The sequence below is a fragment of the Macaca fascicularis genome, chromosome 1 (assembly GCF_037993035.2).
Source record: "Macaca fascicularis isolate 582-1 chromosome 1, T2T-MFA8v1.1".
Taxonomy (NCBI): domain Eukaryota; kingdom Metazoa; phylum Chordata; class Mammalia; order Primates; family Cercopithecidae; genus Macaca; species Macaca fascicularis.
Window position 1 is genome coordinate 100254701 of NC_088375.1, and position 26489 is coordinate 100281189.

The window sequence follows — 26489 nt, forward strand, 5'->3', positions numbered from 1 at the left end:
GCATGCAATACATCTACACTTGTACCCTCTAAATATATTTAAACAATTTAAAAATCCGTAAAAAAGAATGAATCATGTCTTTTGCAGCAATGTGGCTGAAACTGGAGGTCATTATCTTAAGCGAAATAAGCCAGGCACAAAAAGACACATATCGCCATGTTCCCACTTATATGTGGGTACTAAAAATTTTGATCATGTGGAGGTAGATGGTGGAAAGATAGATAGCAGAGACTGAGAAGGGTGAGTGTAGGGAGTGGGTGGTGGGGGGATGATGAAGAGAAGTGGGTTAAAGGGTACAAACATACAGTAAGATAGAAAGAATCAATTCAATTTTTGATAGCAGAGTAGGGTGACTATACTTAACAAGAATGTATTGTACTCAGGCAGTAGACACACTGAAAACTCTGACTTGATCAGTATGCACTATATACATATAACAAAATTTCACGCATACCCCATAAATTTGCACAAATAAAAAAAAAGAAAAGATCAAAACACAGAAGCTCTCTGGAACTCACAATAGATGAACAGGGTGAATTCCTCCTCAGTGGTGACTTCAAAATTCCTTTGGTTTATCTGGGCTTTGTAGGATCCTGCATCATTCAGAGTCAGATTGCTGATGGACAGGGAGTAACTCCCCCTGGCGATGTTTAGTTGGCCCCAGTAGCTTTTGGCCATAAAGGTTACATTTTCTTTGGGACGTGCAAAAGCAAGAGCCTTTTTGGGACCAATCCAGATGACATGCTCAATCGCTGTGTCTACTGAGATGTTTAGGGGGAGAGTCACAGAACCCCCTAGGATCCCTGACACCATTGTTGGGGCTGAGTCCTTTCCAGAGGCTCTTAGTCCTGCAGAGATAGAAAAGGGACTTGCAGGAGCAGCTAGACTCCTTGAGCTAGCCTTCTTTCTTTCACTCGGTGAATATACATTGGGCATAAATGTCAGATGCTGAGAAATGAAATGAGATTGTTGTCCGCCTTCTTCTAGGTCCATTGCCTAGCAAAGTCATTAATTCCTCCATTCTCCAAACACTGTCTCCCTTAAAAGTAGCCACAACAATCTGTGAAACAGATCTTCTGGGTTTCTGTTCCAGTAGGGGAATTAGCCTTGTGACTTTGGGTACATTTCTGAATTTTTCAGTGAATCAGTTTACTTATCTAAAGGATTTAAATGCTCATACCTGCACCACTTTCTTCAAGGGATATGATAAAAATTAAATGAAAGCAGTTTGCTGCAAATTGTGAAGAGCCAATGAAGTAAAAAGGAGCATATTTTTAAAAATATGGGTGTGTAGAGGGATGGTTAGATGAACAGGTGAATGATAAAGCAAGCAAAGTAAAACATTTGTGTTAGAGCCTAGGTAGTAGGCATATGAATGTTCAGTGTAAATGCTCCAACTTTTCTGAATGTTTGAGAATTCTTATAGCAGTGTCGGGAACTAAAGGAACTTCTCCTAGCTCTACCTCACCCTATCTTTCCCTTCATTGTCCATGGGATCTCAGATTGACTTTGGCTTGGCCAGGTTTGGGGGTGGGAATAGCTGGTGGTACCAATACAGTTCCTGATTTCCTCATCTTAGGCAAGATCATATTCCTGATAAACATTGTTACCAAGGCATCTAGGAAGCTGGTATTTGGCCAAGGCAGCTAATTTTCTTGTAGGGACCCTGTGGGTGTCTTGTGGGTGACCCCAGCTTGGATTCCCAGATTCCAGGGCTTCTGAGGCTCTGGAGAGAACTTTGGAAATTCTAGACCAAATCAAATGGGTTTGGGACCCAGACTCCACCAGGAATTCTGGGTGGGAAAATAAGTAGAAAATGTTAGAGACAAAAAAGGAGCATAAGGATAGCCTGGAGGGGTGGAAGAAACCTGAAACAAGCTCTGAAAAGCCAGAAGTTACAGAATATGCAGACACAGGAAGGAGAGAGGCTGCTTGGTGCAGGTCATGGGGGTTCTCCGCTTAGACCTCCATCAGTCAAGCACTTGCACCTTGTGGAGAGGCAGCTATGGAGCATGCAGGGCTAGGGATACTGGACATGAGAAGGTCAGGTCAGGTGGATTCTTTAGGCAGATTCAAGCTGAGTTGATGTGAGGCTGGTTTGAGGTTTTCTGAAAGAGAGCCCTTTTCTTCTGGAAGACACTGCTTACGATTGCTATGTGTGCATTAGGTACTTTATGTAACTTATTTCATTTAATTCTCATAACTATACTGTAATTAGCCCCCTTTTACAGATGAGGAGCTGATATTTAGAGAATTTAAGCCACTTCCCTGAGATTACAGGGTTGATCAGTCACAGAGTCCAGATCCTATGTCCATGATGCCCCTGGAGTAGGGAGGCCAGGAGTACTGTCCATCTGTATCCTGGAAGCCCAGAAGCTGCTGGGTTTTGGCTGGGTGTATATGACTTGTTTTGACTTCAAATTTTCTTACGTCAGACAAAAATCATAAACAAAGCCTCACAGACTGTCAGTGGAGGGGACAGGATGTGGGCCTCACAGGGCAAATCTTGTTGCAGAAAACAGTGCAATGCAGCTCCCAGTACAGTGACAGCTTTCCAGTACCAGTCATTTTATTTGAATTGCACCATAGGATAAATCATAAAAGAGTGTTCAAAGATTGCAATAACTGAATTTGACTCACCTGTTTTTTAATAGTTTCCAAAGAATGCATATAACAGTAATTGATTATTATAATAACAATCATAGCTTCTGCCAACTATGTGCCACTATATATATGTGTGTGTGTGTGTGTGTGTATAGATCTTCAATCTGTAAGAGTGTTGCGTGATGCATTCTACTAACTATTACACTTAAGAAATAGAGGCTCACACCACTAATAAATGATGGAGCAATATTTAATTTTAGATGTTCCTGATACTAAAGTGAGAGGGGTCTTTTCACTCGACTGCCTTTTAAGTTCCTGAAACGACTCTTCGGAGATACAAAAGCATCCTCCTTTCAGATCAAAAGAGTGAGATTTGAGGTCATCCTAATCAGTGGAGCCAGACTGAAGGATATGTCTCTTTGCTCCGATCTGTTTGAAATTCACTGCAATGATCATTTGAGGCTTGGATGACCTTGAATGTAGCTTATTTCAGGTTTGCTCAACACAATCAAGGAATATCCCAAAGGTTGCATGTAGACATAAACAGCCTTGCTGCTTTCTGTGTTTTTTTTGATGAGCCAAGATAAAATTGAAAGTGAAGAGAGGTCAGACTGGACCTCAGCCCTGAGGTCTAGGCTCCTTGTTCACCCATATCTGCATCTAGGAGTGTTTCTAGAGCTCCCCTCAGGCACCAACAGCCAACTCCCACTGCTCTCAGATCTCTAGTGCTACCTGCACCATCATCCCTGAAGCCCTGGACAAAGTGGGACCACAGAAGGACAGTAGCTGCTACAGTCCCAGGTGGCTGAGATCCTCTCTGGGGTACTAGACTGGCTCTATCTGCTGGACAGTGGGGTTCCGGGCCATGCAGCGGAGAGATGTTTCCCAGGAGTTGGGCCTTGATAGGGAGGAATAAGGTTGAGGACAAAAGGATATCCAGATAGACACCACCTTGCCGAGGGTCACCCAGCCGCCTCCAGGTCCCCAGTGAAGCCTCAGTAATAAAGCCAGCATATGTGATAACCAAGGCAGGATATGTAGAAAGAAGCTCCAGAAGTTATCTCCATCCCTAGGAATTGCTAGGTGGCTTCTCATCAGGGGATTTTCCTGGATCCCTCTGTGAGTTTTATCCACACTATACAAGGAACAAACTCATTACATACTTGGCATTTCTTAGGAAAGTGTGAGGGCGAGAGAAATGTAGTTTGAGCCCAGAGTTATTTGAGACCAGGGCTAGAATGCCACCCCCTTCATGGTACACGAGTATGTACAAATGCAGAGTAATTTCTGGCAAGGCGAGGAGTTTCCTGGTTTTACCAACAAGAATTGGGCTCACACCTGTAATCCCAGCACTTTGGGAGGCTGAGGTGGGCGGATCACGAGGTCAAGAGATCAAGACCACCCTGGCCAACACAGTGAAACCTCACCTCTACTAAAAATACAAAGATTAGCTGGGCATGGTGGTGCACGCCTCTAATCCCAGCTACTCGGGAGGCTGAGGTAGGAGAATCACTTGAACCCAGGAGGCGGAGGTTGCAGTGAGCCAAGATTGCGCCACTTCACTCCGGCCTGGCGACAGAGCAAGACTCCGTTAAAAAAAGGAAAAAAAGGAAAGAATCTCCCAGGCAGGGAATGCAACCCGCTTCAGAAGAACACCAGTTGCAAGAAGTGGTGGCCATAAAGTGGACTTACCCATGAGCAGGAAGAGGAGAGAGGTCCATAGAACAGAAGAGAATATTTGCAGCTGACTCCTCTGTGGCTTACTGGAGAAAGGCCCAGGAGCCCAGTCTTGTGTGTGACTCTTTGGTGCCACCATGATGATCTATTTTCAGATCTGCGACTGAAGGAGGATGCACTTACCACAGCTTCCGCACGTGTATACGTGTGTGTGTGTGTGTGTGTGCATGTGTATGTGTAAGTGTGTGTGTCTCAGAGGGAGGGTTGTTTATACGAAACACCACAGACTCCTCCCATCTGCACAGGCAGGTGAAGGTCCCAAGTCTATTCAGGGCCTCATTTGTGACTGATGTGGAGCATCACTTGCTTTGACATCAAGGGACTCGGGTTCTAAATTTGACTCCTTAAGGTGACTGCTAAAGATCTCTACCTCCTGGCATTCATGCCTCTGTGTAATCACCTTTTCTTGAGTGTGGCCTGGATTTAGTGACCTGCTTCAAGTGAATAGAATGTGGCAGAGGTGCTGGGATGTCACTTCTGAGATCAGGTTACAAAAAAGCTGTCACTTCCATCTTAGGTTAGCATGTGTGTGCATATGCTCTCTCTCTTTCTCTTGCCCTCTTTCCTTCTCTCTCTTTCCCACTATCTCTGTCTCCCTACCAGGTATTATTTTGTGAAATACTTTAGGGAGAGGGTTCCAAACAAAGAACAGAGGGAGGTCCCTGGCCAACACCCAGCAAGGAGCTGATTCCTCTGGCCAGCAGTCCATTAGGACTGAGGCCAGCCAAGAATCACATGAGACTGGAAGTGGATCCTCCCCAGGAGGGCCTTGAAATGACTGCAACCCTGGCTGACACCATGATGTTAGCTGTGTGAGTACCTTAAGCCAGAGGCACCCAGCTAAGCCATGCCCAGATTCCTTATCCAGAGAAACTGTAAGATAATAAATGCTTGGTTTTTAAAATTTTTTTCAATTTTTTATTTTTCATCAAAAATGCTTATTGCTTTTAGCTGTGAAGTTTGGAGCAATTTGTTACACAGCAACAGGTGACTAATACAGTGACCCAATACATTTTCTATTTTGCTCAAGGCAGTTTGTGCTAACTTTCTGTCACATGCAATGAAGGACTTTTTATATGGACAAAGGCATCAGGGAGACTGCAGTGGGGGTGGACATTGTATGTGACAATGTAGAGGTGATTGAGTTGAAAAGGTAGGTTGGAGAACGGCATGATTCCCTATATCCTGACTTGGGAAACTGTCTTATTCTCCTCCTTCTTCTTGTCAGTAGTGTAATAGCTGGCTATGCTGTAGTTTGTGTTTCGGGCTTCAGGTCATTGGTTTACTTTGGCTGTAACATTAAGGGGACTTGGTAGGAAAACTTGAGGCTGGCAGAGTGTGTAGTTTTAGCTAATATTCGATGAAAGCTTACAGAGTGCTAGGCCGTCTTCTGACACTTTAACATATTCACTCATTTGATCTTACAATAGTTTTATGAGATATCTTTTATCATCTCCATTCTATAAATGAGAAAACAGAGGTGGAGAGGGGTTAAATAGCTTACTATAAGTTTTATAGTTATTAACGACTTGAACTCAGGAAGTCTGGGATCAAAGGAAGAAGGGAGAGAAAGAGGAACCATTAGGATAATAGGCTTCTGTCCATGGAAAGCATCTTTAGAGGCTGGTCACCATCTGATGTTGCACAATCTTGAAAGTGACAGAATCTCGAAAATCTTTAAATTTTGCGCAATAGGAGCCTGTCTTGTTTCACTCTAGTCTTGGTCCTGTGACCAGAACATGGGCTGTCTAGAGGGAACTGCAGGACATACGGTCAGGAGAGGTTACCAGAGGCCAGATAAAGCATCCTGTTAGCAAGCTAAAGGCAACAAGGATACAGTATGAGTAGGAAGCTTCCTGGAGTTGCAGAGTGAAGAGAGAATGGGTGGAATGGATGAGCCTGGGGATGAGAAGACAAGTGAGGAATCTATTGAAGGAGTCTGGGTACAGAGCATGGGAGCAGGAACAGTCTGCGTGGGAGGCGAGGACAAAGGCAGAAGGGAGTTCAGAGAGATTGGTAATACTAAAAATCATCACTAACATTTATTGGGTAATTACTATGAGCAAGGCTTTGTGTTTAGAACTTTACATATGTTTTCTCCTTTAATTCTAAGATAAACCCTATCTGGATTATACTCTTATTATCCCCATTTTGGAGATGAGGAAACTGAGATTTAGGAAAGTAACAACACTGAAATGACCTCCTTTGAAGTTGTGACCATAGGAGGACACAGTCTTGTGATACACAAAATCCAATTTAAGTATTATCATTTAAGTATAGTAAAACCTAAATTAATATAAATTTTGGTATGATGCATTTGTTAAGTGTGCCCTGTCCTCACATGGGGAGGACTAATATTCTCATCAGGACAGGGAGGCAAAGGCACTAGCATTGGGAATCAGGGAGCAACATCCAGTGATGTTGGCCCCAGCATCTCCAGTGTTTTCCTTCTCAGTATCCTTCAACCAGCCCAGCAAATGGGTGTGACTGACTGGAAAATTTTTGAAATCCCTGCTACTGTCCTGGGAGTCCAGCTAGCTACAGGCCCAAAATCACCCCCATCAACTGGGCATTGCCTCCAGGTGGCATCAAACTCCAGCCTGGGTTGAGATTTGGGTCTGGCAGCCACAACCACAAACTCAGCTGTGTTGCTTCACCACCATCCCCCAACCAACCCTTCATTCACTGTGCAATTAAGACAACCTTGCATTTTACACAATTGCATTTTTTTGGACTTTATTTTAAATGTTTTATTGACTTGTAGTATATATATGCTACCACGGATTGGAAGAATATGAAAGACTATAGAATTTTGACAAACTCAAAGCTTTTTACACTTAGATGAGAAGACAAATATATCTTCTCATATATATTTCCTTTGATCTCTTTTAATAGGAATTGGCTCACATGATTATGGAGGGTGAGTGGTCTCATGACCTGGTGACTGCAAGCTGGAGGACCAGGGAAGCTGATGGTGTAGGTCCCAGCCTGAGTTGGAAGGCCTGAGAACTGGGAGGCTGGAGGCTGGTAGTACAAGTGTCCTGACCCATAACCACAGGCCTGACGTTCAACAGCAAGAGGGAATGGATGTCCTAGCACCACCCTAGCCTGGGGCTTTAGGGAGGCCTTTCCCAAGGTGGTGATGACTTGAGATGGGCAATAGGAGGGTGTTAGGGTGAGGTAGGTGAGGTAGATGGCAGACACTAGGGCAATCCAATCAGTAAGACGGCCTGAGGAAGTAGAGCTGCATTTACAAAAATGAGAAATCCTAAGGGGACTGCTTTAGAAGCAGTCTGTGGTGACTGGAGTCCAAGCTGTGAGACTTGGTGACAGAGAGTGCAGCCAGGTAGGTTGGCAAGACACAAGCCAATCATGAAGGGCCTTCTCCACAAGGATTTTGACCCCCAACTTTAGCCTTGTGGGGGTGGTAGACCCCTGAGGGGTTTAAAGCAAGGCTGTGATGTCACCAGCATTGGCTTTTAAGTAGCTCGTTCAGGTGTTTCTCACCCTTCTTTCTTCTGTGTCCCCTCATCTTCATATCTTGTGACACATAAACCACCCGTGATTAAAGTGGTGACACTAAAAACTGGAACTGGTAGTAAGCTGACATTTACGCATGCATAGTTCATCATCTGCTGCCATGTGACAAGTAGTTATGCAGGTGCACTTTGTGGCCCATTCTCTACCATGGTGCTTGCTCCTCCTTGGTCTTTTCATAGGTAAGTCCACCCCTCCACTGCCTCCCAGCCTCGTCTATTTGCTGTGTACACAGGTTTACTTTAGGAATGTGCAAGTTTCATTGAGGTGCTGCCTGTATGGGAGCCAGGCTCTGTGTGTGTATGTGTGTGTGCGCGCATGTGTGTGTGTGTGTGTAAGTCTGTGTGCATGTGCTATAATCTCAGGACATGCAGGTCTAGACGGTGTCCTTGTGACCCTCACATCTCTTTGACTAATGTATCACAAGGAGCCTGAGCATTTCCAGAGAGGCTGAATTGTGGAGGCATGAGATGGAGGATCGGCCACAGTCAGTTCCAAGATGCATGTAGTCTGCATCGTGCCATTTCAGTCATGTTTCCAGAGATGTCCAGATTTTTAAGGACCTGTGGGGGTGTAGTGCCCTGGGATTTGTGTTTTGTATCTGGTCCTCTTGCATCTCTTTCCCTTTCCTCCCTCTCCTGCCAGCCCCTGGGAGTCACCCTTCACCTGGAGTTGGGCCTTTCATGTCCCATAAGTGGTTTCAGTGGGGGAGCTCAAGCCTGGCACACAGTGGCAATTCCTGTCCCTGTGGATTCTCACTGCTCACTTCTAAGGATCTGAGAGATGGCAGGGGGATGGGCCTGGGGCTTGGAGGCTAGGGGAACACAGATCATGAGATATTCATGGTGAGGGGACAGGTTCTGCTCTTAATCTCTAGAGTTTCAAGCTTTCACTTTTATTCTCCATCAGGGGAAAACCAGCACATTCTCTTCTTACAGTTACCTGCCCTCAGGGTTGTTTTCACCCCAGCCTTTAGGGCTCCCCTTTAACACACTGATGAATCCCCTAGATGTGTTTAAACCTTGATAGTTCATCAAGAACTTTAACTTAAAGCTTTAAAAATGTGATCCCTGGCCGGGCGCAGTGGCTCACACATGTAATCCCAGCACTTCGGGAGGCCGAGGCGGGCGATCACCTGAGGTTGGGAGTTCAAGACCAGCCTGATCAAAGTGGAGGAATCCCATCTCTACTAAAAAATACAAAATTGGCTGGACATGGTGGTGTATGCCTATAATCCCTACTACTGGGGAGGCTGAGGAAGGAGAATTGCTTGAACCCAGGAGGCGGAGATTGTGGTGAGCTGAGATCGCGTCATTGCACTCCAGCCTGGGCAACAAGAGCAAAATTCTGTCTCAAAAAAAAAAAAAAAAAAAAAAAAAAAGTGATCCCTATAACAGTCTTGTGATATGGATAAGGCAGGTAGCATTTCACCCATTTTATAGATGATAGACTGAGGCTTAGAGAGATTACGTGGCATCTTCCAGTGATCTGCGAAACTGAAAGTCAGCACAGCCCAACTGTAGAAACGTAGGAGCAACAAGGAATGTCTCAGAGAACCACAGTGTCCCTAACCAAAGACAGAACTTAAATGAAGAAGCTGGATTACTGCAACGTTTCTCACGCCTGCGCTTTTCCTCTTCCCCTGTGGAGCATGTGTATCGGTGTTTTCCTCCCTCCACAACATCTGAGTCAGGCCCTTGGTAGTCACTGAGCACAGGGGCATCTCTTGGGCCCATGGCAAGAGAATGAGTAAGACAAATGTGGCCTTAAAAATGTTCACAGTTCCTCAGTTCAGTTCTAGAAACATCAATTAAGGCCTCTTGTGTGCCAGGTCCTATGTCGGGTGTGGCTGGGGAAAAGCTGGTGTCAGTGTGACACAGGAAAGAATTTGGCATGGGAAGGCCTGCTGCCAGCAGCATGGTGTAGTAAACAGAGCATTGACTCTGGGGACAGGCACACCTGGGTTTTAACCTGTACTCTGCTGTTGCTAGCTGGTGACTTTGGGAAAGTTCCTTAAGCCCTTTGAGTCTCACGGTCTTCCATCTATAAAGTGGAGATAAAAGAATACCTACCTTACAAGTTTGTTGGGAGGGTTAAGGAAAGTAATGTGCATAATATGCTTGGCAAAGTGTCTGGCTTTTGGGATTTGTGCCCTGCATCATCTGATCCTTCTCTGTCTCTTTCCCCTCCTCCCTTGAATCCAGAAACAGGATTCACCGGATGCACCCAACTACACCTAACTATGAGGCTAAACCGCTGGCCTTACTTTACCTTGTTACTCAGATATTAATTCCCTCCCAACTTCTCCTCTCCATGGGTTGCTCATGGGCTCTAGGGAAAGATACACAACACAGCTATTTGTATGAGGCAGAATGAAGTAAATGCTTGAAACAAACCAATGCAACAAAACACAGGCAGAAGGAAACTAAGGGGAAGGCATGGCTGGACCGGAAGTGTGGAGCTCAGATAAGGCTGTAACAAGGAAGCAGAATGGAAACCGGGCTAGTGAGTTACCACACTAGAGGGTGCAAGCTGAGGACAAAGCTGCTTGTTCCAGGTGGAATACCTCCAGCTTAGATTTCAGGCCTGGGCTGTATTTGAGGAGAGGAATATCTATCTGGTGTCAGCAACACCCTGTGTGGGATGCTTCCTGCTGCCCACTCCAGGCAGAGCCAGAATAGTTAGTTCCATGGAAGAACATAACATTGGGCCAGCCAGTGGAGTCTGTGGTGAGTGCACCAGCACACTGCATGTCCCCTGGCTTGGCGCACAAGACAGCAACCACACTCCCACTCCTCGTGACCACAGCTATTGTCACAGGACTTCTCAGTTCAGCTTGGCAAGGAGCCTCATCGCCCAGCCTAAGAAGCAGCTGTGTAGTCAGTGCTTCCAGATTCCAATTTCAAATCAGACCTTAGACCCCATGCTGCCTTTTCTCTCTATACAGCTGTGTATAGAGAGAAAAGTGTGTAGTAGACCTTGGTCAGCTTCAGCGTTTCTGCCTCCTGGGACTGCATGTCAGTGCTGCAGAAATACTCTGACAGAGATAGGTCATGCCACTGAGGAGTGGTTTTCAAAATTACTCTACAAGAGTTCTGACTGGTTTTGGTGAGGATGCAAAACAAGGTGCATTCAGCAATTTATTCCAGTGATGTAAAGTGTCTTTAATAATACTAATAGTGGATTGAAGTGAATTATAATAAATCACAACACTTATAGTGAATACTAATAGTGAATAGTATTTACTTGCATTATTTCATTTAGCCCTCACAAAATGCTAGAAGATGGCCTTTCCTGTTTCACAGGTAAGAAAACCGAGATTCAGAGAGTTTTAACACCTGCCCAAGATCACACAGCTGGTATCTGGTAGAGCAAATTTGAACTCGGGCAGTCTGACTGGTGCCCCAGTGCTTACATTCTTCTCTTAAGTATAGGCTGGGATCCCAACGGCTGCCCCCTGAGCACCTTTAAACTGGCTTGGCCAGCACAGCACAAGTTCTTCTGCTCCAGATAAGATGTGTTCCCAGGAATCCTGGCTAGGCCTCAGGGGATGTGACATCTGTTTCAGAAGTGGCTGGATAAAGCCTTCTGGGGATGTGGTCTCGAGCAAGTCACCTAAATTCTTTGTCACTGTTTTCCCATCTATGAAGTGGGGATAATAATCCCTTCCCTGATTCCCTCTCAGGCCTGTTGTGACCTTCTGGTGTAGTCAGGCTATGCCCCTGAAGCCTCTGTTCTGTGTCTGCAGGACCAGGGACTTCCAGAGGGACCACAGCACCCCTGGCGGTCACTGGGACCTAGGAGCGTCTGTCATTCTGCACCTGCAGCTGCTGTGGACAGCAAGTGGAGACCATCTCCTGGATATTGTGTTCGGTCCCCATAGAGATCGCCACAGTAACCATGGGAGAAGCTGGGGGCCCAGACACCTTTTACCAAGTGGAAACCTGGTCCTCGGGTCCCTAGAGTGTCATGGGTCCAGGTTTATCCCTGCGTGCAGATCAGCAACCTGAGCTGGGACGATGCAGGGCCCTACTGAGCCCATGTTAATCTGAGGATTTCCCTCAGCACCCTCACCTGGGAGTACCATCTGCAAGTCTATAGTGAGTGTCTTGGAGATGGCAGCAATGGGTGAGGCAGTGTCAGCCTCTCAGTCATTTCTATAGCTTTAGTAACATTCGCAATTAGCAAGACTAATTTATGTGCACTGGTTTTTTTTTTTTTCTTTTTCTTTCTTTCTTTTTTTTTTTTTTTTTTTAAAGATATGTAAGTTAGAGTTTCCTGAGAGAATCTCTTGAAAAACGTCAAGCCTCAGAACCTACCCCAGACCACCTGAAGCAGAGTTCTTGGGACAGTAGAGGTCAGAGAATGGGATTTCAGGCTCTGAGAACTGAGTTTTTCCACAACCTCTTTTGTGGCTTGGAGCTTCCTCATTACTAAAATGGGAACAACACGTTCTCGTGAGAATGAAAGGCATAAGAAAGTGCTTTGGAAAGGCCTATGCAGATGCAGAGGGATGCTCTTATCAAATTCCTTAAATAAATTAAAAAAAATTTAGCAGGAGAAACTACAAAGGAAGCAATGGAGTGGGTGTCAAGCACACACAGCACCGAGAAAGGCCTATGAAAGATGCTACGCTGAGCCACTTTGAGATTCAGACAGTAGATTATTCATATAATGAATGGAAGAGTAGCCAAGGGTTCCAGATCCCTGGGCACTTTTCCACACCAGAAAAGATGACACTGAAACAAAAGGGGCCGGATGGCTGCAGTGGGAGCAGTGGAATACCCAGACGCGGAGGGGCCAATTCTAGCTTCAGCAAAGAGGACTTAGAGAATGCAGTGCTCTGAGGACAGGAAGTCCCATACTGCATCAGAACCCCAGGGGCCAGGGGAAATGGTCTCATGACAGCCTTCCAGGGGAGATGGCTTCAAGGCCGTGCCTCATAGGCCACCTGAACTCTCGTGTCCTGGGTGGATCACAAGGCATTTTGCCAAGACCCAGTTTAGCAGAGGTTGAAACCTTTGCTTGAGAGAGATGTGCAAGGTGTCGGGGTGCCATGGCAGAGCCGTTCCCCTGCAGTGAGCGAGGGGGACAGGTGATGAGTGAGGATGGACATGGGAAGGCCTGCAGAGAACCTTCACAGACATTTTCCTTGGATTCTGTGATAGGAAATCTTCCTATTAGATGAAGGCACTCTTTTAGTGGAGTTGATGGGGCTGCTCTCTGGTCAGGTCCACATGGCTGGGGAGAAGGCGTGTCTGCCATAAATCAGGCTTGGGCTGACTATGGCCTACTCCTCACAACAGGACCAGGGCACAATGGAAGTGGGCTGCTGGGACTTGCGGTTGGGTTGTTCACTGGGGTAGCATGGGCCCAAAGCTGGTGGGAGGGGCCCTCTGGCCTTGCTGATAATCATTGTGGTAGCACTAACTTAGTGTGGTATGGTGTCAGGTGGATACTGGGTAGCAGATAGGGTTGTGTCAACCCGTCAGGGGTGGGGTCTTCCAGAGAGCCCTTCTCTCTCTGGGCTGACACCCCAATGGCAAGGCAGTGCTAATGGTTAGGCTCCATCCTTCACAGGGTGCTTCCCACCACTGCAGCCTCACAACAGCCCTGCCAGTATGCAGGTCAGGAGTTTCCATTTCTAGGAAGGAAATGGAATTTTAGAGAGGGAAAACAACACACCTATGACATGGAGCTAGAAAGTGGCAGATTTGGGAATAGAACTCAGGTATTCTGATGCTGTACCCTGTGCCTTCGTTCTCTGGGTTTCTGGTATGTCGTCATATTTATTGGATGAGAAAATGGCCAATAGAAGTCAAAAGGCTTGCATTCCAGGGTCTTATCTATAGGAGACACACTGGGGAGAGCCAGCAGCAAAGTATCCACCCATGGGAACGTCCAGGCTGCCTTCTCCTAGGGGACAGGCTGGGCCTGTGTGGTCCTACTTTGCACAGTTGAGCTGCCCCCGGGGCTGCAGTCATGTGGGCCTCAGGGCTGAGGCTGAGTAACAGAGCAGCTTTGTTCTATGCAATATGACTTTTTTGAGCCTGTTTCAGGCCTGGTGTCCACAGCTGCTCTTCTTGCCCCGCCCTCCCCCGCAAATCCTCCTGGGTCTGGCCTGGGGAGGCTGGTGGACAAATAATGGCAATGTGGACACCTCAAGCACTTAAGAATATCTGGGTCATGGCCCTGGGGCAAGAGGAGATGGGGAGCAGGTCCAACGGAGGGCAAAGGAGTGAAGAGAAACCTCAAAGGCACACAGCCACCTCCTCTGGGACTCTTGATCAACACCTGGAAGCTCAGTGTATGCTGCAGAGCCACCTACGGGGAATATATGTAATTACAACGCAGCTCCGTGCTTGCACTCCTTTATCTATTCAGGGGAGGGTTGGGAACCTCAGTTTTGGGGTCAAATTCCCTGGATTTGGGTTTTGGCTTTACCACTTAACTAGATGAGACTTTGGGCAGGTTATCTAAGCATTCTGAGCCTGTGAAATGGAGTTGAATAACATCTTCCCTGTCTACTTCATGGAGTTGTTCTGGAAATCAGCTGAGATATTAAGTGACATGGCCTTACATACCACAAAGTCCTGGAACAGATGTGGGCAGATCCTGCCTCTGCTGTTCCTTCTGTGTATTCAAGGTGATGCAAGGTTTGGGCACCAATGCTGTGCATTTTTGGTCCTGTGAAGTGGAGGCCCAGAGCAGTTTCCCAGTCCTCAGTTTGTTCCCTTTTGCACGCACAGAGCAGCTGGCCTGGCCTCACGTCACACTGAGCTCCAGGATTTGTGAGGATGGATGCTGCATCATCATTCTCATATGTCATTGACATGTGTGGCAGAGAGCAGAGGAGACAGTGTGACTTACAGCTGGACACCCCCGGGACCCCAGACTGTTGTTGTGTCCTGTGGAGGGTCTGTCCTCAGAGTCTCCTTGAGGCTTGGGGACAGTGCTCTAACTTTTACCTGCGTGGTCAAGAACCCATTCAGTAACAGCAGCTCCCGCCCTATCTCAGCGCCCCACTTCTGCATAGGTACCTGGCTCCTCAGTCTGCCCAGGGGCCTGAGCAGCTCTGGGGTTGACAGAGAGGGTGGAAGAAGTAGTCCTGGTTCCCTTCAGACCCTGGGGCAAGGGGGCTAATGCACTTGGGAGGGTGGGAGTCTGGGGTGGGTGGGTGATGGTCTATGTGGTCATGGCAGTGGGAGGAGAAGACCCACTGGAGCTGGTGGGGAGGCTGGAGGGACTAACACAGGAGGAGATGGATGGAGCCTGTGGCTTCCCTAACGGGGTGGGGAGACACTGACACTGAGGTTGTGGGTTCTCTTCTTTCTCTACAGGGTCAGGAACACTGGGAGAGGATACAGTGGGGAAGATATCCTTGGGGAGTTGGCCATTCGGCCCCTGGAAGTCCCGGCAGACCAAGAAGTAGGAAGTGTTACATGGAGCTCTCGAGAGCGTGTTGCTCTTTTACAACAAGGACTGACAGGCAAACCAGTTCTGATTCTTGAGACTCAGAGACCCTCCAGTAGATAACTGAGCATTCCCCACCACAGCTACTCTCGTCGGATCAGCCCCCTGAGGCCGCAGGACTATAAGCCTATAAGCCTATAAGCCTGGGTAACTGCGTACTTCCTCAATCATTATCACCAGGGATTTCACCCTGCTTGTCTATGGTAAGGAGGGCTGGAGGGCCCCACATATGAAATTGAGCTTTCCTTTACCCTGCTTGGCCAGACCAGAGCCATCTCATAGCTCAAGCTTTCCCTTCTTGGTTCAGAGAGGCTGCAGGAGCCAAACATCTTTGCCAGCTCCCAGATCATGAAGGATGGGACCTGCTTCATCACCCTGGCCTGCTCCCTGGAACAGGCTGGAGAGAATGTGCAGAACAGCTGGGAGCCTCCCAGTCATGGAGCAGTTGCATCCCATGGGGGGACCACTCTCAGTGTCCCCGGGATATCTGCGGAAAGTGAGAGCTACCACTGCAATGCTAGGAACCCCATCAGCCAGAGCTCCAGCTCTGTCCTTACCAGACCCCTTTGCTTAGGTAAAGCTTTTCCTTTTCTGACTCTCTTCTTCCTGGCAAGCCTTGGTCTAGTTTCTTAGCATCCCTGCCTCTTCCTCTTGGATCCAGGAGCAATTGAAGAAAGGGAGGAGCCAGATTAGTTGGCAGCAGGAAGTGTCTCTGAGGTGGCAGGAGATGAGGGCTCTGGAGCCACCATCCCAGGGCCCGTCCCGGTCCACCTTTTCTCTCTTGGCCTCGTTCCTCTGTGCCTGATCTGCTGCAGACTCAGCAAGGCATTCAGCTCATTCTTGGGACTCCCTGAGGAAAGGTGCTGCCTCACCCACACTCAACCCTGCACAACCCACTGTGGAGACCTTCAAAACTCCTTGTCTGTGTTTTCAGAGAAACCCTACCACCTCCCCTTGCCTAGAGCTGCTCTGAGAGACACTTGAAGCTGTGCTCTTCTGGCAGGCAAAGGGAGGCCTCTCATGGTGTCACTGGTCCCATTTGGCTTCGTCATAGGTCATGGCTGGAAACTGTCTTAGTCCAAACATATCCTGTCTCTCCTCATCTCAGTTGCCTTCTGAAACAGTTGTCTTTCCTGACTCCAGATCTTCAATTGTTCGTTCTCTACCCGCTTGCTGCTGGTTTGCCCCTCCAACTAGATAAATTCAGTGGCCACTTTTAAATTCTGTTATCCTTGGCTTCTCCCAGTACTTGACACATTAACTGCTCTTCTTTGTCACCTGGACTGCTCTCTCCTGGAACATCTTCCCTTGGATCAGGATCCTTCTCAGGACTGGTGCCTCAGATCTTTCTCCACTGCCCTAGTTTTCTTTCTGTTGCCCAAGGCAGAAATGCTGGTGTCATTTAGGGCCCCTCCTCTTCCCCACCACATCCTGCCATTGCTCACCCTTTCCCTTTATTCCTTGCCTGGACCACTCCACAGCATCCTAACCACTCCTTCTTTCTTTAATCTCTTCCTTCCCAATCATCTTTCAGATTGTACTGCCAGAGGTCTAATTCTAAGTTAAGAAATGCTTGTGTTACTTTTCAGCTTAAAACCTTATAACATGAGAGGGAATGTGGAAGTGTTGATTAAAGGGTACATAGTTTCAGACAGACAGGAGGAATCGGTTTTGAGATCTATTCCACAGAAGGGTGACCACGGTCAATAATAATGTATTATATAGCTCAAAATAGCTAAGGGAGTATATTTCAAATGTCTCACCATAAAAAATGGTAGGTAAGTGAAGATATGTTAATTAATTTGATTTAATCATGCCGCATTGTATACATTATCAAAAATCACATTGCTCACCATAAATGCATGCTACTGTGATTTGTCAATCAAAAATTGTAAGTCTTTTAAAAACTAAAAAAAAAGCCCTATGATGTCTGCCTACTATCTAAGGTATAAGTATTTTAACAACTATTCATTCATTTAAGCCACAGGTATTTACTGAGCATCTTTTATGAACCCTGCGCTGTTCTAACCATTGTAGATACAATGAAGAAGAGGTCCAGATAAATTTCTACCCCTCATGTAAATCACTGTTACAATCATCACAACCTGCACCTGACTAGCTTTTTGGCCATTTCGTCTTCCAGTCAGCCCTGGGAAATGACTTTGGGAGAGTTCTGTATTTTGTTGTACAAAGACAACATTGAATGTGTTCTATAATGGGCTTTTTGTGTCTGTGTTCTCCACTGAACTGTGAAAAAAACACATTCTTACTGTTCTCTGCATCTCTAATACACAAGAAGTAAAAGGCATAAAAAATGTGGGTCTGACAAGTATTTAAGAGGCATCTGCACTGGGTGTTATGGGACACATGGAGACATGATAATTGCCTATAGACATTCACAGTCTCCCTCTCTCTCTATGGGGCCTGATGGACATCTCAGCTCCACCCCCACATTCAGCTTCCTGAAGGGGCTTCCAGCCCACCCATGCCTCTGATTTGTCTTCCTTCAAAATCATTTTCCCTGTTTCTCTGTCTTCCTCTCTTCCTTTTCTCCCAATTCCTAACCTATGGTCATTGTTCATTCAGCCTTCTTTCTACCCCGAGGAAAGAATTTCTTCCTTTTTTGATTCTGGGAGTTTTAGGGATTGAATAGATTTCACCTTGACATGTGGAGAAGCCAAGAAGAGAAGTGTGAGAGGGCGGCCGTCCTGTGAGACACACAGTTAAACAAGTTCGCATGTGGAGTGCTGCCTGAGGCCGGCATTTCCTGGTGTGAGAGAGGGACATTGACACTGATTAAGGCATAAACCCTATCTCATTTGCAAACTGAGTTCAAAATTATCAGGAAACTGCTACATGTCTTCTGTTTAAAATAATCTGTTTATGTTTTGTTGAAGTGTGTTTTTAAGTGTTCAGAAAGAAAAAGGAGCTTATTTGTTTAAGAAAAATTGAATGGTTTGAAACATAAAAACATTGTTATTGTCATACATAGATACTATTACGTTTTTGTTAATGTTTAAATAACTGGATTCAGCCCAGCTTCAGCTTGAATGTCATCTCCTTGGAGCAGCCTTTGGCCACTACACTTAAGTAGATCTTTCCTCTCATTCATAATCAATGTATGTTTAAAACATAATCGGGAGGCTCTTAGGCTGAGACGGCCCTAGCAATCTGGGATTCTACACAAGCAAACAGAAAACTAACTCAGAATAACTTAACCAGTTGGAAACCACCAGTTAATCTCTAAATGGAGAATTCCATTTAAGCAATCGAATATTTTCTTTTCTTCTTTTTATTTTGCATAGAGACAGGATCTAACTCTGTTGCCCAGGCTGGTCTCAAACTCCTGGCCTTAAGTGATCCTCTCACCTCGGCCTCCCAAAGTGTGGAGATTACAGACATAGACTACCATGCCTGGCACACTTATTTGTTGTTTTATTTATTTATTGTTTATTTCCCTCACAAAATATTCAGCTCCATGAGGATAAGAACTATTTCTATATATTTTTTTCACAACTAAAAACCCAAAGGGTAATAGCGTTTGGCTTATGATAGATACTTCAACATTTATTGAATGAATGACAGAATGAATTGGAGTTGAGAATATTTTTTCTTAAGATTTGAAGACTATTAGGAGGTTTTACAAGGATCTGGGGCCTATGCCATTGTTTGTTTTCTCTTTCTGCTTTTGATGGAAAGAAGGAGGAAATTAAATCTTTATCCTAAAAGTTTGCTAGAATGCTCAACAGTTGGCAAAAGAAAAAGTTAAAATAAAAAAAGTCATTTATGTTTTGTTTTGACAGCAAGCTGCTCTGCAGTGCTAGATAGGTTGATCTAGAATTCGAACCATATGCAAGTAATTGAACCAGAAGCAAAATTTAGGTGGGAGAGAAACTTTGAGCTTCTCTTTCTTTTTTCTTGCTCTCAGTTGATTAGCTCATTTCCTATTTCTTTTCTTTTCTTTTCTTTTTTTTTTTTTTTTGAGATGGAGTCTCACTCTGTTGCTCAGGCTGGAGTGCAGTGGCATGATCTCGGCTCACTGCAAGCTCCGCCTCCTGTGTTCATGCCATTCTCCTGCCTCAACCTCCCAAGTAGCTGGGACTACAGGCGTCCACCACCACGCCTGGCTAATTTTTTTTTTTTTTGGTATTTTTAGTAGAAATGGGGTTTCACCATGTTAGCCAGGATGTTCTCGATCTCCTGACTTCGTGATCCACCCGTCTCGGCCTCCCAAAGTGCTGGGATTACAGGCGTGAGTCACTGTGCCCAGCCTCATTTCCTATTTCATTCACAGAGAGGATTGACAAATCTCACCCATTACACACAAAGCTTCCAATCAAGTAGTTAATGACTTATTTGGAAATATAAGTAGGCAGACAGGATCACAAGATATTTGGGGAAAGCCTCTAACAAGAAAGACAATCTCCAAACCAAATGAATCAGGGGAGAAAAAAGAAACTTGGAAGAAAAGAGATAATACAGGGAGTAGGAGAAAATTAAATAAAATCCCTCAAACTTAATATTCTTAGAGACATATAAAAAGATTTTCACTTAAAAACAGAAACAGGGTGCCAGAATAAGAAAAACTGAAAACTCAGAGAATAAGAAAGAGCCCTAGTAACAATAAATAAAAAAATAAAAAGCAGAAATCTTCTAAAATTCAATGGAAGTGTTGGAAAATCAAATGGAGAAACTCTCTTAGAAAGTAGAACTAAAGACAAACAGAAGAAAATAAAACAGAAAAGATAAGGCAATTAAAGAATCAGCCCAGGAGCTCCAACCCCTGAATAACACAGTTCCAGAAAGGGACATGTCTTAGTCTATTCTCTGCTGTTATGCCAGAATCCCACAGACTGGGTAATTTATAAATAGTAGGAGTTTATTTATTTCATGGTTCTGGAGACTGGTAAGTCCAAGATCAAGGGGTTGCATCTGGGGAGGACATTTTTGCTGCATCATACCATGGTGGAAGGCATAACATGATGAGAAAGAGAGAGAGAGAGAGTGTGTGTGTGTGTGTGTGTGTGTGTGAGAGAGAGAGAGAGAGAGAGAGAGAGAAAGAGAGAGAGAGGAGGGGGCTGAACCCATCCTTTGATGGGTTCTCACTCCCACAATAACTAACCCACTCCCAAGATAATGACATTAACCTATTCATGAGGGCTCTTAAAGTTCCCACCTCTCAACTCTTTTGTACTGGGAATTAATGCAGCAGCAGGACCAGAGCACCCAGTGAAAGACATCAACTATAAGGAAAACAAAAAATTGTTAGGAAGGAAATCGAATCATTGTACTCTACATGGCTCAAATGCGAATAATTATTATCATAAACGTTAAGTACAGTTTAGCAAAAAGCTATGTCATACTCTGGCAGGATGGGCAGAAAGGCCTGTGTGTTGCTGAGCGGCTAAAGAGTTTGGAGGACAGTGGATAAGAGAGTCAAATACCTATCTCCATAGCAAGACATCAATAACTAATGTCTAAAATCAAGAAAGGGCAGAACAAATGTATCATTTCTAAACATCAAGGAAGTATCATGAGAAAAACCAAATAATTGACAGTGGTTGCCAGCACAGCAGTTGCCAGAACAGAAGTTCTGGGTGTAGTGTGGCAGATGTCTGCGTTTATTTATTTATTATGATTTATGCTATTAGTTGAATTTTAGAACTCTATATATATGTAGTATTTTGAAAAAATTAAAATATTAGAAAGCGCATCAAGAGATGAAGAACAATAACAAAAAAGAGAACTCAAAGGTCTAGGGACTTGACTGGGTGGAAATGGGAGGATTTCAATGGGTCATGGGGTTCTACAGGAAGAGTGAATGGTTTAAACAAACAGGAAGAGATTAATTAGTCAAATTTTAGTTGAAACAAAATTAGAGTTGAATATCTTTTCTCCAAATCTAGCTCCAATGATGCATTCAACAAAATTCAACATTACTAACTAGTTAATATTTATGCTTATTTACAGATATAACAAAATTTCATAGCTAGGGAAGCAGTTCTGGGGCTGTCAGTGATCTTGCTTGTTGTTCCAGACAACTGTCATTCAGGGACTCCAGGTAGCATGATCCTGAGAGCAAATGCACCACTGTTAAAGGCATAGACTTGTCAATACAAACCTCTGCCACAGAGCACTATTCACTCTTTGCGTCTGAAGAGAACCAGAACCCCTTAACTCTTGGGCAGCAGCCTGCCATCTGAATGTGAAGGAGAAGGGAGAATTGGTACAATACCTGTTTTTGAGATCTTGAAGTCACCAGCATTTTGTAGGAGTGGAATGCTTCATCTCCTGGTCCCTAACCTTGGGTTGGCAAAATGAGAAGCTAATGCCTGCTGGAAACCGTCCCAAGATACTGAAAGCTCTGAGATTCCCCTAGAAGAGAAGAGCTCAAATCCTGCCGCTTACCCACAAAAAGCCAGGGAAGTGGGTGTCTACTGGAAATTGTTTTAGGTGTGAAGTATGAACTGTATGTATCTGAAGGCTTCCTGCCTGCTTGGGTGCTGCCAGATGCCCTTGCTGTGTGACAGGAGGAGGTGAGAACAGGTAGAAAGAGGAGGAAATGACTAATGACCCTCAGGAGCAGATAGATTACCACCCTATGAAAGAGTAAGTTGACAATTCAGACTATGCAAAAACAAGTTGTTGGAAAAGCCCCCTTCATTTTCCTTAGCCGAAAAGTAAACAGATTGCTACATTCTGCCATCTTTGTAGTTTTACCCACTGTCTCCACACCCCAAAGTACAGCCATTAAAGCCCCACAGTCACTACACATGTCTCTGTGCTGTCACCTTGCTTTTCTTTCTCCCCAAGGGGACTCACTGACCTTTCTCCATCTGGCTCAATCTGTGTCAAGCTGCTTCTTGACCCGTTTGTGTTTCCATCAGTTGTGAGCTCTTTGAAGTTAGGGGTCGTGCTTTATCCATCCCTGCCATAGCACATAGTTGGTGCTCACTAAATACTTGCTGAGACACTTGTCAACTAAAGAAAAGCCAAGTTTTTAAAGAATTAAAGTTAGTTTTATTTACTCTTACTGAGGATGGCAACCCGGGAGAGTCTTTCAGAGAGTTTCTGTTAGACTGCTCCAAAGCAGTGTTTAAGCCTACAGCTTATACATAAGGTGACAGACATTCTGCCTGTGCTCAAAAGTTATGTAAGAGCAAAATTTCACCAAAGTTTGGGTGCAAGGGTCCATCTAGTTATAGATTGCAGAGGCATAATGATTAATCCTGTCAGCCTTTGTCTTATGTAAAGAAAAAAGACAAAGGCCAGGATCATTGAATTTATCTTTTCTAAAAATGCAGTGATTTAGGCAAGAGATGTGGTAACCTGGGCTCTGTCTTTATCATCTTCAGGGCATCCTTCCGAAGGGCTGTCCTCTGTCACTGAGTCAGGGGCTTTGTGAAATTCTGCTGGCAGCTGAATGAGCAAACATGGCCTCTTATGTTTGCTACTTTGTCTTACAGAGCAAGTGAGTGTAAAAACAAACAAACAAACAAACAAACAAATAAAACCGAGTGAACGAATGAAAGTCCCTTTGAGAGAAGCAACCTATCCATTTCTGTTTGCCTATCCCACAGTTCTGAGTTTGGCTAGGGAGAGTTCATATCCCTGCTGATATTTATTTTAAATTTTGAAGCAATAAGGAAATTCAAAAATGGAGACAAAATTCAGGGGTAACTATTTCCTTTCGATTCATACAGCCTTATATTTTGCCTTCTGAGCTATTCTTTTCCTTGTATTCTTTTTAGACTCTCATTCAGATTGTGTTACCTCAATATTCTTCCCTTAGAAGACTTTAAGAAGCAGATTCCATTCAACAGTTTTACTCTACAGAAATACTGTGTATAAGGCCAGGTGTGGTGACTCACACCTGTAATACCAGCACTTTGGGAGGCCGAGGCAGGTGGATCACCTGAGGTCAGAAGTTTGAGACCAGCCTGGCCAACATGGTGAAATCCCATTTCTACTAAAAATATAAAATTTAGCTGTGTGTCATGGGGCACACCTGTAATCCCAGCTACTCAGCTACTCGGGAGGTAAGGGAGGAGAGTTGCTTGAACCTAGGAGACGGAGGTTGCAGTGAGCCAAGATTGCACCACTGCACTCCTGCCTGGGCAACAGAGTGAGACTCCGTCTCAAAAAAGAGGAAGAAGAAGAAGAAGAGGAAATACTATGTGTTTTCCTCAGTGTTCATGAAGCTTAGTGTGCAGGTATTTTCATAAGGTTCTATATTTTATTGGAAAACAGACAACAAAACAAAAAACAGACGAGTAAAACAGCTGAATTTGTGCATGGTTTTCCAGCTGAGCCATGAGGAGGCAGCAGTGAGCTAACCCAGGGCTTGCTGTGTGGCTTGGAGGATCCTGTTACCACCAGCCTTCATTGGGACCTTGCTTTCACTTTCTCTCTCTGAGATGAGGGAGTTGGACTACATGATCCTTAGAGTCTCTTCCAGCTCCAAAATTCTGTGTGTAAGCTTTAAATGGACGTTTGGGACTGATTTAGCTCTGGGAAGAGAAAGTGAAGGAAACAGACAAAAATTCCCTACTCTTATGAAGCCTACATTCCCATGGGGCCTTCCAGACCCTACGGTTGTCATAGTGGTGAGGAGGCTGTCCGGATTGGAGGGTATGAGGCTGGGTAAGAAGTCAGACCAGGGCTTGACCAGTAGATATCAGACAGATCCAGGGACCGGGCAAAACAGGAAATGAATGAAATTCACTGGGGCCAAGTGAGATGGGAGCAGGGAACAGGCTCTCAACAGGGCCGGGCAATCAGAGGGATTGTGGTGGGTCCCTAACTGCCCAGGAGGAGACACAGCAGAGTTGCACCCACAGGGCAGTTGGGCCTGCAGCACCTCCAGAACCACAAAGTCCGTTTAGCAGCCTGACTCAGCAGGGCTTGCTTCTGCTCCTGGGGAGATGCACAGGTCCCAGCTTGCAAGTGACTGGGAGAGAACATGGAGAACACAGCGAAGAGGAGGAGCTAGAAAGAGCACCAGAGGAGTGAGGGGAGGAACAGCTTGGAGGCTTATAGCTGACAAGCCTTCTGTAAGGGTGGTGTGAATGAGTGAATGACACAGAAGGGAGTGTTTGCTACTTTGCTTGTTCTGTGAGCACTGGTCAGCTGCCTCTTATCACATGCCTCAACTTTATAATGATATGATTAACTGCTATTCTCAGGTCTTCAGTTACTCTTTATACTTAAAGTTCTAGAGGCTCAGTTCTGAATGGAATCTACATAATTAGCCAGTAGTCTCTTTTTTTTTTTTGAGACACAGTCTCGCGCCGTCACCCAGGTTGGAGTGCAGTGGCGCCATCTCAGCTCACTGCAAGCTCCGCCTCCTGGGTTCACGCCAGTAGTCTCTTTATGATGAAGTAACTTCTGTCGAAGGACTATGATGTTATACTTTGCTGAACACTTTATGTGTATGATTATCTTTACCTTCAATCTCACTACAACCCTGTGAGGTAGGAAGTATCTTTCACATTTTATAGAAGAGAAAACTGAGGTTCCAAGAAGCTAAGCATTTTGCTCATGGTCATAGGACTAGGAGAAGATATATGATGTTCAGAGTTGCTTTTCTGTTCTCTCTCTCTCTGTGTGTCTCTCTCTCCCTCTCTGTGTCTCTTTCTCTCTCCTCTCCAAGTTTTCAGGGTGGTGAAAGTAAAACAGATTAGTGACTAACCACTGTGGGTAGCATGGGCTTTCTCTTATTTTTCCCCTTTTTAATTAAACATCCTTTCATTTTGTTTTCCTGGTGCCCTAAGCCAGCTCACCCCTGGTTTTTTATTCTGTCTTGTTTGAAATGGAGGTGGTATGCATAGAAGAGCAAATCAAAAACTTTAGGTAGCCTCAGCCCTAAAGTGAGCCATGATCCACACTACTGTCTCCTCTTAACTGCCTCAACCACTCAACCACTTGCCTTGCTGTCTGCCCATCTTTGAAGTTTAGATCTTAGTGGTTAGCCTCCGGGCCTCACTTTCATCTCTCCCTGTCCTCATCTTGTTTGCTTTCTTCCCAGACTAACTCAGCTCCAGGATTGTCCCTTCTGGGGTTGTCCCAGCCTTATACAGGATTTACCTTGGCAGAGGGGAAACAACTGTTGGTCCCTGTCATGGTAAATTTTGTGTGTCAACTTGACTGGGCTAAGGGATGCTCAGATACCAGATAAAACATTGTTGCTGGGTGTCTATGAGGGTGTTTTCAGAGGACATTAGCATTGGAACCAGTAGACGGAGTAAAGAAGATTGCCCTCACCAAGGAGGGCAGGCATCATGCATCTATTGAGGACCTGAGTAGAACAAAGAGGTAGAGAGGAGGCATAAGGAAGGACTTGTTAAAAGTTACACAATTATAGCTAGAAAGGAGAAATAAGTTACAGTGTTCTGTACCACTCTAGGATGACTATAGTTAACAATAATGTACAGTTTTAGATAACTAGAAGGAGGATATTGAATGTTCCCAACACAAAGAAATGATAAATGTTTGAGATGACAAGTATGTTAATTACCCTTATGTTATCACTACAAATTATATGACTCTAAATATCACTATGTACTCCATGAATATGTAAACTTATTATATGTCAATTAAATACACACACACACAGACACACACACACACACACCATGGAATACTATGCAGCTAAAAAAAAGAATGGAATTATGTTTTTTGTGGGAACATGGATGGAGCTGGAGGCCATTATTGTTAGCAAACTAACACAGGAACAGAAAACCAAATACTGCATGTTCTCACTTATAAGTGGAAGCTAAGTGATAACTCACGGACACAAAGAAGGGAACAACAGACACTAGGGCCTACTTGAGCATGGAGGGTGGGAGGAGGGAGAGGAGCAGAAAAAAATAATGATTGAATAGTAGGCTTAGTATCGGGGAGATGAAATAATCTACACAACTCACCCCCATGACAAGAGTTTACCTATATAACAAACCTGCATATATACCCCTGAACCTAAAATAAAAATTAAAAAAATAAAATAAAAACAGAAAGGTGAAGGATGGAAGGAAATTAGTTTCTTTGCTTGAGCTGAGACATCCATCTTCTTCTCCCCTCAGACATTGACACTCCTGGTTCTTGGACTTTTGGACTGAGACTGAGGCTTATACCACTGG

General features: G+C 45.0%; 1 protein-coding gene and 1 long non-coding RNA gene across 2 annotated transcripts in view; one reads left to right on the forward strand and one right to left on the reverse strand.

Annotated features, from left to right (window-relative positions):
* LY9 (lymphocyte antigen 9) overlaps positions 1–4434 on the reverse strand; it is a 29304-nt gene extending 24870 nt beyond the window's left edge. The window contains 2 exon segments of the mRNA XM_074033943.1: positions 519–848; positions 4297–4434. Coding sequence (XP_073890044.1) covers positions 519–848; positions 4297–4420 — 454 coding nt within the window. The 5' untranslated portion in view covers positions 4421–4434.
* Positions 4435–8004: 3570 nt separating this feature from the next.
* On the forward strand, positions 8005–18336 carry LOC141410270 (uncharacterized). Its single transcript, XR_012434548.1, has 3 exons — positions 8005–8060; positions 15219–15554; positions 15659–18336. It is a non-coding gene; the product is annotated as an uncharacterized lncRNA (long non-coding RNA).
* The last annotated feature ends 8153 nt before the right edge of the window (positions 18337–26489 follow it).